The sequence below is a fragment of the Scyliorhinus canicula genome, chromosome 2 (assembly GCF_902713615.1).
Source record: "Scyliorhinus canicula chromosome 2, sScyCan1.1, whole genome shotgun sequence".
NCBI classification, from domain to species: domain Eukaryota; kingdom Metazoa; phylum Chordata; class Chondrichthyes; order Carcharhiniformes; family Scyliorhinidae; genus Scyliorhinus; species Scyliorhinus canicula.
Genome location: NC_052147.1, coordinates 242,666,002 through 242,678,282, shown reverse-complemented (window position 1 = coordinate 242,678,282; position 12,281 = coordinate 242,666,002). Strand labels below are relative to the sequence as shown.

The 12,281-nt window shown below is 50.0% G+C and overlaps 1 protein-coding gene across 3 annotated transcripts in view; it reads left to right on the top strand.

Annotated features, from left to right (window-relative positions):
- Nucleotides 1–12,281, top strand: part of zranb3 (zinc finger, RAN-binding domain containing 3) — a 214,496-nt gene that overhangs the window by 135,730 nt on the left and 66,485 nt on the right. For all 3 annotated transcript variants that reach the window (XM_038789900.1, XM_038789899.1, XM_038789901.1), the window contains one exon: nucleotides 11,321–11,440. In XM_038789900.1, coding sequence (XP_038645828.1) covers nucleotides 11,321–11,440 — 120 coding nt within the window. The remainder of the gene's footprint in view (nucleotides 1–11,320; nucleotides 11,441–12,281) is intronic.

Sequence of the window (12,281 nt, the reverse complement as noted above, 5' to 3'; positions counted from 1 at the left end):
GGCCACCGGGACACACTGGTATCCCATGGCTGCCGAGGTGTCGACTAACCTCCGTCTAACATGTCCCGTTTCTCTGCCCCCCACCACCCTTCTGTAGGTTAGCACGATGTATGGGAACAGAACGGCTATGTTCTGCGCAGTGGTTGGGGCCGCTCTACTGGATTTGGAGATGCAGCAGCATCCACACCCACAACCCGCAGTGGCTGCAGGGCCAGCTGCAGCAGCAGAGGGAAGGGCCGAGGAGTTGCCAGTCGTCGAGCAGCATGGGGGGGGGGGGGGGGGGGGAGGAGGAGGAGGAGGAAGAGGAAGAGGAAGAGGAAGAGGAAGAGGAGAGAGTGAGGGTGCAGCCACGGCGCCAGAGGCGACGACCAAAGCCGAGGGTGTACCGTGTCCGGGTCTCTTTCCTAACAATGCCGGACATCACCTGCAGGAGAAGACTCCGGCTGAGTAGGCAGACGGTGATACATATCTGCGAACTCCTGTCGCACCTCGCCCCACGTGGAACGGGGGGAGGACACGCGATCCCGGTAGCCATCAAGGTGACGGTCGCTCTGAACTTCTATGCTACCGGCTCCTTCCAGTCTCCGAGCGGGGACGTCTCTGGGATCTCCCAGTCATCGGTGCACAGGTGCATCCGGGATGTGACCGACGCCCTCTATGCCATCGCGGACCGCTACATCACCTTTCCCGAGGACCAAGCAAGTCAAGACTCACGAGCCCGTGGATTTGCAAGTGTGGCCGGGATACCGAGGGTTCAGGGGTCAATCGACTGTGTTCACGTCCCCATGCGCCCGCCTGCTGTGGACAAGGAAGTGTTCACAAACAGGAGGGGGACATACTCCATTAATGTCCAGGTGGTATGCGACCCCCACATGAGGTTCATGAACGTCTGTGCAAGGTTCCCAGGGAGTGTGCATGACTCCTACATACTAGCGCAGTCGTTCATCCCTGCGATATTTGAGGGACGTCCCCCCCGGCTGAGGGGCTGGTTGCTAGGTGACAGGGGTTATCCGCTGAGGTCTTGGCTGATGACGCCTATACGGAGGCCTCAGACCAATGCGGAAACACGATACAACGAGGCCCATGCAGCAACCAGGGGTGTGGTGGAGCGCTGCCTTGGCCTCCTGAAGATGAGATTCAGGTGCCTGGACCGCTCCGGAGGGGCCCTGCAGTACCAGGCCGACAGGGTCGCTCGCATTGTAGTGGTCTGCTGTGCGCTGCACAACATCGCGATGCAGAGGGGAGATGACCTGTTGCAGGAGGCGGAGGGAGAAGCTAGTGGCAGTGGTGCCAGCACAGAGGAGGAGGAGGCTGGCGGAGTGGCGGGCGCAGAACGCAGACACGACCCAGGTGCTGGTGATGTCCAGGAGGCGGCACGACGGACCCGGCAAGGACGGCGGGCACGCGACGCCCTGGTGGCAGCACGGTTCACGCATCGCATGTGACGTCCCCGATGAACACCAAACCACCACCTGCATCGCTAGTCATGCAGAGGGTCACCACACAACTGCCACCACCACAACCCCCCCCCCCCCCCCCCCCCCCCCCCCCCCCTCAGTGTACACTGCTCCACTTCGACATGACGCTTATCACTGGGTACAGACGGAATGGCACAACATTGATGGCTGTGTCAGCGGGTGTGATCAGTGCCATGTGGAATGATGACAGCCCGCTCTGCGAAGAGCTGTGAGCTCAGAATCGTTAGAGAGAGTCTGACCCATGGCAATAGCTGAACCATCCACCTTGGTGGCCGCTGAGTTCGTCACTGACACTCCATCACGTGCCCGCGTGGGCTAGCTGTGGGAGGGGGGTAGGGGCAGGGACTGCACACCCGGCACCGAGGTTTCACCACCCGTCACCCCCAGCGACACTCGGTCACCATCACGATTCCTGTGGCTGTGGAACAATCACACGGTATTACAAGTAAGGTGGAACAGTGCGTTTAATATTAACAATTATTTACAGGTGCCCTAGCCCCTACAACTAAACTGTGCCCTTCACCCGTGCCAACTTACTCAGTGTCTATCTTAGTTGCCTTACGGGCCCTACCACTACGTCTAAGTGAATCCCCAGATGATACAGCAGGAGTGGAAGAGGATTGCTGCGAATCGCCCCCCTCGACTCGTTTCTCCTTGGCTATGTGTTTCCTGGGGCGACCCGGCCTTGATGGACCAGGCTGCTCTGCGGGCGTCTCGGGTGACATTGTGCCACCCTGCTCTGCCTGCTGCCCACCCGATGCACCAGGGATGGGACGGGGGGAGGCCGAGAATTCCGGGACGTCCCGTGATGGAGTTAATGGGACGGGCCCCAAAACCTCCTCCTCCCTCGGGGAGCCCGGTGGCCCCCGGGCCTCACTTTGGGACAGAGGTGCGAGCGGGGAGGTTCCCCGTCGCACCACCGACACCTGGCGCTGCCAGTCCTGGAGGCCTGCAACGGTATCCACCAGGATCCGAAGGTTTGCAGAGACGGAGTCCAGGGAGTTAGACATTCCCGCCAGGGACTGTGCGATCTCAACCTGTGTGTGCACGACGCCATCCAGCACATGTGTCAGGCGGTTGATGGTCTCCGCGACCGACTGCTGCGACTGTGCTATCGACTGCTGGGACTGTGCCATGGCCCGCAGGGCGCCGGCAATGTCGGTTTGGCTCTGGCACATTGCTGCCTGTGAGAGGGCAACCCTGTCCAGGGCCGAGGATGACGCGTGCACATTAACCCCAACGTCTTGCATAACCTGACCCATTGCCTCCACCGCGGATGCCACCCGTGCGGTGTCGGACTGGGTCTCTGCCATGAGCGGCACCACTCCCTGCTCTTGGACGCGGTTCGACTCCTCTAACAGCGTCTGCAGAGCCAGGAAGGCTGCCCTCCTCCCGCCATTGTTTCCCTGGGTTTCCTGAGGCATCGGCTGTGCGGGTGGGTTGAGAAACTCCAGGAACTCTGAAAACGTCTGGGAGCCAGCTGCATCCTGGGCCTGGTCTGGCCTCCGCGAGTCCGGGCCCTCTGTTGCTCCGACCTCCACCTGCTGTACCTGCTCAGCTGTGATGTGCCAACCAGACTGTGCCCCAGGAGACTCATCACTAAATAGGCCCGCCGGGGTGTGTGTCTCTGGGATGATGGATGTGGTGGGAGAAAGCAGTGCCGCAAGCCCGACGCTCTCAATGTTTAGGGCCTCGTCCATGGTGTGGGGCTGCTCAGCGACAGGAGGGTTGTCCCTGGCCATTTCTGGTGGTGGTGGTGGACTTCGAACCCTCTGTGCGTCCTGGTCCGCAGATTGGGTTGGGGCGGATAGGGCTGCCCGCTGATCGGGCACCCTCTGTTGTGAGGCCCCGGGTGAGGTGGCGGCAGATTCCTGTCTCCGTCTGGAGGCAGACGGCCCTGGTCGTTCGGCATCACGTCCTAGGGAAGAGAATGAGACGGGTTATTTCGATTTGCTCGGCAGGCCGCTGGACGGTCCCAGTGGGCAGTGTGTGTGAAGGGACAGAGGATGGGGGAGGTGTCCCAGTGGGCAGGGTGTGTGAAGGGACAGAGGATGGGGGAGGTGTCCCAGTGGGCAGGGTGTGTGAAGGGACAGAGGATGGGGGAGGTGTCCCAGTGGGCAGGGTTTGTGAAGGGACAGAGGATGGGTGAGGGGTGAGTGTTTGTCAGGGAGGGTTGTCTCACTTGCTGCAGTTCCGCCAACCTCGCATTGCGCAATATCGCGGGTGGCAGACCCCCCAACAAGGTCCAGTGCCCTCTGTTCAAAGGTGCTGAGGGGGTGCAGGTTGGGCGAACGCCCTCCAGTCTTGTGCCGCTCATGGTGGTTATGAGCGGCCTTGGCCTGTTGGGGGAGGGAACATAGGTAGATCATTACAAAACAGTAGGTATCAGCAGTCCGTTCAGATACTGGCACAGTTTGGGGGGGGCAAGTTGTCATCAGACGATTGCATCTCTCCTCGGGGCCAGAGCGCTGGGTCTGCGACAACTTTGTGAACCACCCTCAAATAACTCTGCCCCAATCCCCCCCCCCCCCCCCCCCCCCCCGGGCACGGGGGGGGGGGGGGGGGGGGGGGGTGCTTAAGTTAAGGGGGAGGGATGGTTGTGACTAGGGGGCACCCTCATGGCACTTACCCTGGCAGACCTGGTGAGGTCGTGTAGCTTCTTCCTACATTGCTCTGCTGAGCGAGGGGTCTGCCCCACAGCACTGACGGCAGCAGCCACGTCACGCCAGGCCTGGCGTACCGCGCTGGCAGGTTGGCGATGCCCTCTCCGCGGGCGGATGATGCCCCTCCTCTGCTCCACGGCATCGAGCAGCGCCTCGACGTCAGCATCTACAAAGCGAGGAGCAGCTCTCCTCGGCTCCGACATCCTGCCCGACAGATTCTGTGGTCGCCCGCGCCTTTTTACGGCGTCGGGCGGCGTCACATGGGCGTGTTCGTGTCGTCGTCGCGTTCCGTCGTCATCACGCACGTAATTGACGCGGCCGCGCTACTAGCCCATTTCCAGGAAGTGAATCCGTCGGGAAATGAAGCCTTCGCGACCGTCGTAAAACGGTCCCGATTTTTACGACGGTTTTGCGACTTTCCGCGGGTGCGGAGAATTTCGCCCGCAGCTTTTGAAAAATGGCCCTGACAAAGGTTCAAATGACGAGGGGTAAAATGAAAGGAATCCAAAGCTCAAATTCCCGGATAACTAAAAATATGAGTTTAAAATGAGGCAGAAGGAGACTGATGCCAATTTTATTGTGCATAATACAGTGGCAAGGTAAACAGAGTACATAAGAATATCTTAAGAATACAACACAATGGGCACAGAGGAAGTATGAAAGTAAATTAGCCGTGAGCAAGAGGGAACACAAACGTTTTCTATATGCAAAAAATTAATTTGATAGTAAATACTAAAATGAAGGGTGTGGTTGATTGGAAACAAAAAAAGAAATGTTCATGTTGAAGCAGAGATAATAAATGAGTAATTTGCATCTGTCTTCACTGGAATGTTGCCAATGCCACAGTGAAGGACGAAGCAGGAATATTGCCAATGCCACAGTAAAAGACGAAGCAGGAATATTGGATAGGCAATAATGATATCTGTTAAATACATTTTTCTACAAATCCCTAGAGGAGGTAGTTCAAGGTTAGCATTCCTGAAAGACGCAGCCTGAATGGGATGCATCCTATATTGAGGGAAGTAGCAGGATGCTTTCTATGGTTTACAAAAGGATTGTAAATATTACATCTGCTTAAAAAGGCATGGGGGGAAATCAGCATTTAAAGACCACTTGGCTCATAGTTGCCGGTAGGGAAATGTTCAGGGAAAGAAAATCAGGGTCAAAATCAATTGACATTGTGAGCAAATAATGTCTTCAGGTTTGTTATCGGCAAATGTATCGGCATGGTAGCATAGTGGTTAGCACAGTTGCTTCACAGCTCCAGGGCCCCTGGTTCGATTCCTGGCTTGGGTCACTGCCTGTACGGAGTCTGCAATTTCTCCCCGTGTGTGCGTGGGTTTCCTCCAGGTGCTCCGGTTTCCTCCCACAGTCCAAAGATGTGAAGGTTAGGTGGATTGGCCATTCTAAAATTGCCCTTAGTGTCCAAATAAAAGGTGAGGTGGGGTTACGGGGATAAAAGGGGATAGGGTGGAGACGTGGGGCTTAAGTAGGGTACTCTTTCCAAGGGTCGGTGCAGACTCGATGGGCTGAATGGCCTCCTGCACTGTAAATTCTATAATTAACTTTGGAGTATTTTTGATGGGCACCATGCTTTATGAATGGTTCAAGTCTTTGAGAGGGTGCGGGAAGAAATTTTCTAAAATGGTACTGGGGATGAGGAACTTTGTTATGTGTAATGACTGGAGAAATTGTTGGTATTCTCCTTAAAACAGAGGCGATTAAGAAGAGATTTAATAAACGTGTTTAAAATCATGGATTGTTTTCATATAGTTAGTAGAACACCTTTCTGTGTCAGATGAATCAGAAATCAGAGGATGCAGATTTATGGTGACTAGTGAAAGAACTGGAGGTATCATGAGGACACGTTTTTTTAAACTGTGTTAAGGTGACCGCAAAAGCAAAGTTTGAAAGGATGGTTTAATCTGCTACAATGATAACTTTCAAAAGGGAATGGAATGAATAATTGCAGAGGATAAAGTAGAGTTATGGGGATGAGCACTTGAGTGGGATTATTTGGATTACCAAAGAGCTGGCATTGGCAAGATGGGCCAAATGACAATCTGTGATGTATCGTTCTGGGATACATTATGTAGGGGGAAAATGTGCATGAGGTGGCTCCCACTAGGGTACCGTTGCTTCAGTCCTTTTGGCTCTGTTTTGGGGGGGTGGCGGGGGCTTGTTTAAAAACCCACTTGTTTAATTGAGTAAGGGACTGACTAGAAATGTCTAGAAACCCAGGGACAAAAATCCTGAAAGCAGAGGCTCGTCGACTGAATCGGAGGCTTCTTGGGCTCGTTAGTGGAGAACATTGCGGAGGCTGCCTGTGACTCGGGCCACTCCACTAACTTTCCGGCTACTTAGTTGCAGAATTTGATAAACGCTGGCGGGGTGTGTGAGGGACCTTCGCAAACCGATGGAAGAGACCTTGGCTCTCATTCGTTTGGCCTTGGAGAGGACAAACAAAACGGGAAAAAGCTCTGGTGACAAGACAAAGACATGGTGGTGGCTCTTTCGAAGCATAGTGACCAGATTGCCCCTCTGAAGACTGAAATGTCTCTGCTGGCTGATGCGAATAAAGCGCTGAAGGCCAAAGTGAATGATTTGGAGAATGATTCCAGAAGGCAAAATATCCGAATTGTGGGATTGCCATAGGGGATGGAAGGCCGTATCCCACAGAGTATTTTTTGAAGTTGTTTGCCAAGACGGTGTGGAGTGTGGACTCAAGTCCCCTCCCATGCTTGACCGTGCCCACCGGAAACTCTGACAGAAGCCCATAACTGTTGTGAAAGTATATAGCTGTCTGTTAGAGTACTATGTTTTAAGGGGTTTTTATAATTGGTGGCTTTTTTCTGATGAGGATGTTTCTTCACTCTGGGTGGGAGCCACCCTGCTCGTCGAAGAGTCTTTGTTTTTTTTTCTTTTTAAAAAAAAATAAATTTAGAGTACCCAATTCATTTTTTTCCAATTAAGGGGCAATTTAACGTAGCCAATCCACCTACTCTGCACATCTTTGGGTTGTGGGGGGCGAAACCAATGCAAACACGGGGCGAATGTGCAAATTCCACACGGACAGTGACCCAGAGCAGGGATCGAACCTGGGACCTCAGCACCATGAGGCCGCAGTGCTAGCCATTGTGCCACAGTGCTGCCCTTGTTAGTCGAAGAGTTACCTCACGGGAATGGTGCTGAGGCATTGACTGAAGCTCATTATATCAGTTCTGTTTTACATAATGTTTTTCCGTTTGGAGTTGGGTTTATTAGAAGTAGGTTTTAGTGGTATAAGTTCGCCTTAGTTTTTTCAGTATGTATATTTGTGTGTAGTAGTGTCTGTGTATGGGGAGGAGGGGAAGTTTTCTAACGATTTATTTTGTTTCATTTTCCTTTGTTTAATCTTGCGAGTGGGTTTGGCAGACATTTTCGGTGAGCCTGGATGCTATAGTTCTTTGTAACTGCTCGATAATCCCTCTTCTTGGAAATGACTAACTCCGGATTGAAGTGGGATGGGAGGCCCCCAAGTTAATTTGGTCACCTGGGATGTCGGGGGTTAAATGGCCCACTGAATAGGTTACGGGTATTTGCTCACCTTAATAGTTTAAATGCTGATGTGGTGTTTTTGCAAGAGACTCATTTGTAGGTCAGAGCCCAGGCAAGGCTGCGGAAGGGGTTTGAGGGACAAGTTTTTAATTTGGGTTTTGATGTTAGGGCCCAGGATGTGGCAATTTTAATCAATAAAAAGGTTCAATTTCCTATCACTAAGATCTTGGCAGACCCCAACAGTAGAAATGTTGGTCTTTGGCGGGCACCTCAGTGGTCTTGGTTAAGGTCTACGCTCCAAACTGGAATGATACGGGTTTTATTAACAAGCTACTGACCTCCATCCTTGATTTGGATTCACATCAGCTCATTTTGGGGGGTGACTTAAATTGTGTTCTGGACCCCAGGATGGATCAATCCATGCCCAAATCTCTGACTCCATCAAGGGTGGCAAAGGTGTTGTTGGTTTTCATCAAGCAGATTTGAGCGGGGAGGGGGGGAGAATGATCTGTGGCATTTTTTGCATCTGGGTGATAAAGATTTTTCCTTTTTCTCCCATGTTCACCGCGTATCAACTTTTTTGTGGTGGATAGGTCTCTCCTCCCTTTGGTGGAGGCGGGGTTGGGTTATGCGGTGATTGTGATTTCAGACAATGCTCCAAATTTTGTTGATTTGGTCCTGGAGTCTGGTCCATCCCAACATCCGCCATGGAGATTAGATACGGCATTAGTAGTGGATAAGAAATTCTGTGAACGCATGTCCACTGTCATTGGGGAATATATTAAATTCAATAAAAGCAAGTCTACCTCACCTTCTACGTTGTGGGAAGCCCTTAAGGTGGTTATCAAGGGGGAGATAATTTCCTACAAGGCGCATGTGGAAAGGACTTTGAGGGTGGAGCGACAGAGGCTGGTGGACTCCATCCTTGAGGTGGACCATCAATACTCACTTGCCCCAACCCTGGAGTTACTCTCAAGTAGGATACAATGTGAATTACTATCACAGGTAAGGCAGTGGGCCAGATGCGATGTTCAAGGGAAATATTTTATGAACACGGGGAGAAGGCCAGTCGTCTTTTAGCTCATCAGCTGAGGCGGCAGGCAGCTTCCCAGGAGATTGTGCAGATAAGTGACTCGTGGCGGTCTGGTTTCCGCCATTAAGGTCAATGTGGCTTTTGAAACATTTTATTGGGAACTCTATAGATAGGAGCCCCCATCGGAGAGTTCGGCCATGACAGATTTTTTGGAGGGTTAGCCATCCCAGTGGTGGAGAGGGAAAGGTGAGATGAGTTGGAATGCCCGTTGGGCCCAGAGGAAATTAGGAAATGCATTGGGTTGATGCAGATGGGTAAAGCCCCTGGTTCTGACTGTTTCCCCATCGAGTTTTATCAGAAGTCTGCGGAACAATTGATCCCTCTAATTTTAGACATGTTTAATGACTCCTTGTCCTTGGGTTTGTTGCCCATTACTCTTGTGGAGGCCTCTATTTCCCTGGTCCTTAAGAACAACGACCTTAGAGTGTGGGTCATACCAACCTATTTTGCCTTGAAATGTAGCACTAAGTTACTTCCAAAAGTACTGGATCTGTGGTTGGAGTCCTGCCTCCCGGAGGTGATCTTGGAAGATCAGACCGGCTTCGTCAAGGGTCGGCAATTGTCGGCCATTATAGAATTTCATAGAATTCATTGTTTATTAAATGCTGTCCTCTCCCCCTTTACAGTAGCAGAACCAGAGGTGATTGTTTATTTAGACGCTGATAAGGAGTTTGATATGGTGGCATGAGGAGATTCTTGGGATGTTTGGGTTTGGAGAAGAGTTCATATCCTGGATTTGTTTATTGTATAGGGCCCCCACTTCTAGTGTTTACACAAATGCTTTGAATTTGGGCTTTTTCCATGAAATAGAGGCATGAGGCAGGAATGTCCATTGTATTCGCTCCTATTCGCTCTGGCAATAGAACCGTTGGCCAGATCTTCTCGGAAGTGGGGCAGGCAAATCAGGGAGGGGTGGCGCATAAGATGTCCCTTTACACGGATTACCTGCTTCTTTATAATATGGACCCAGTATCCATTATGGATGAGATAATGAAGCTGCTTGGGAGCTTTGGATCCTTCTCTGGCTTTAAGTTGAATTTGAATAAGAACAAATGTTTCCTGATTAACCCCCCGGGAAGGGGGCCCATCTGGGGATGTTGCCTTTTTGCTTTGCCAGATCTAGCTTTCGTTATTTGGGAATCCGGATGACCCATGATTGTGCCTTGTTTCATAAATGAAATTGTACTAGTCTGGTTAATGAGGTCACATCTGACTTGCAGAAGTGGGATAATGAAATATCCTTGGCGGGCAAGGTCCAGACTATTAAGATGAATGTACTCCCGAGATTTTAATTGATTTTTCAATATCTCCCCGCTTTTATCCCTAAGTACTTCTTTGTCAAAATTAATAAATTAGTGTCTTCTTTTATTTGGGTGGGTAAGATACCAAGGATCCATAGGCTGTTCCTGAGAGATAGGCAGTCAGGAGTTTTGGCTTTCCCCAACTTATTATTTTATTATTGGGCAGCCAATATCGAGACAGCATTGGTTGGGGTGGTTTAGTGACCCAGGTTCCGTGTGCGGGCAAGTGGAGGCGGGTTCCTGTAAGGGTTCTACCCTGGGTGCATTAGCGACCACATCACTATCATTCTTTAAGGCAAGATTTTCCTCGACTCTGGTCGTTGTGTCCACCCTGGAAGCAGTTCGGACAGCATTTTAAACTCAGTTCCACTTCCTTGTTAGCCCCAATCTACAATAATCATCTCTTTTTGCCATTGGCTTTGGACTCTACGTTTAAGTCATGGCAGGGGAAGGATTTGGAGAGGTTTGGGGACTTGTTCGTGGAGGGAAGGTTTGTCAGCTTTAAGGAGCTGTCGGAGAAATTTCAACTCCCTGGTTCCAATCTGATTAGACACTTCGATTTGTGATTTTACACGCAAGACCTTTCCCTCTTTCGCCTTGGCACCACTCTCCTCCCTATTGACGAGCATTTTGTCTTTGACCCGATCGGGTAGGGATTATTCCAAGCATACACTTACAGATCTTATCAGCGGAGTAGTTCCGTTGTTCTCAGGGGTCAGCTACCCACACTCATATAATCTGGTCCTGTCCCAAGTTAGTAAGCTTTTGGGTTTCTTTCATGTCAGAGAAATATCGATCTGGAGCCATGTCCGCTGGTGGACATTTTCGGGGCATCGGACTCGCCAGTGCTGCTGATGTGGGTGAAGGAGGATGTCCTCGCCTTTGCTCGTTAATAGCCTGGAGATAGGTTCTGCTTGGATGGAGGTCTCCTCCTCCACCCAGTGCCTTGGTTTGGGTGGGTGACCTCATGTCGTTCTTCAATTTGGAGAAGGTGAAGTGCGCCATTAGGGGCGTCGGTAGAAGCGTTCTACCTAAGATGGCAGTCATTAATTTCCTTTTTTAAAGAACTAGCCACCGTCAGTTGTTAAGGGGTTCAGTTTAATGTTGGTGGGGTTAAGTTAATTAGTGCCTTTGATTGATTTTTCATGTTCTTTGTCATTGTAACTTGAATTAATTGTTTTCTATTATTTTGTTTATAATTACATTTTCAATACATATAAAGAAAAAAGAGCTTTGGTTATTATTTAGGCACGGTACATAAGGATAGACGGCAGCGTTCCATCATCAGAGAGGATTCATCTTGTCCATCAGTTTCAGAATGATCCGGAGACACAAGTTGCAATTCTCAGCATCAAGGCTGCTGGACAGGTATTGCAAGTGTAACAAAAAGACCTCGATCTACAGATGTTTGTTTAAGATGCATCAATCTTTATGAATAACAAAATGTATTTGATCTGTGTTGTGAGGTATTGTTTAGAAAGTTGTGTTACTGTTGATATTCAAGGCTTTATTTGTTTTCTCCAGGCCACTTATGCGTTTCTCTGGTTTCATGAAAATATTGGAACAGGTGAAGCAACTTTTTCCGTTCCAAACGTTTGGCCTTTTTTTCCATGTTTATTTCTTTCTCGTGACTTTGGTCTTATAGTGTTTTATAGTTATTTAAATCTGTTCTCTTTCAGCACTCTTGGTGCATTGCAGTAACTTTTTTCCTCTTATTATTATTTTATTTCTGTCTGCTGTTCTCCGGATGGTAGAATGTGCTTTCTCTGCTCACCAATGTGAAATTAGTATCTAGTGGCTCGACTGATTTCAAATGGGTGAAAACAAAAGGTTGAGTGAGTCAACTTTTGCTTATGCACTCACCACTAAGGTTTCTGAGAAGTATTGTCGGAGGCTAGGAAGGGAGTATTATTTACGACAGCAGGATGAAAACCTTTTACATCAAAGTTTGTCCCATGGCATATTTCAATTAAGTTTATTAGTCACCAAAACCTAACTGCAATATTTTTATTTGTATGCTGCTCTCAGTAGACCTGATCACAATGTTGCTGTGACGTCACAATGAGGAGTTCCACATACAACAAGATTTTTTTTCTTTTCTACCCATCTGGAATTGTGCCTGATTCTTGTTGTTTATTTTCTCACTATAATGATCCTCAGTTACAGAATTAAACTGCGTGCAAAATCATGAATAATACCAAGATCCAGC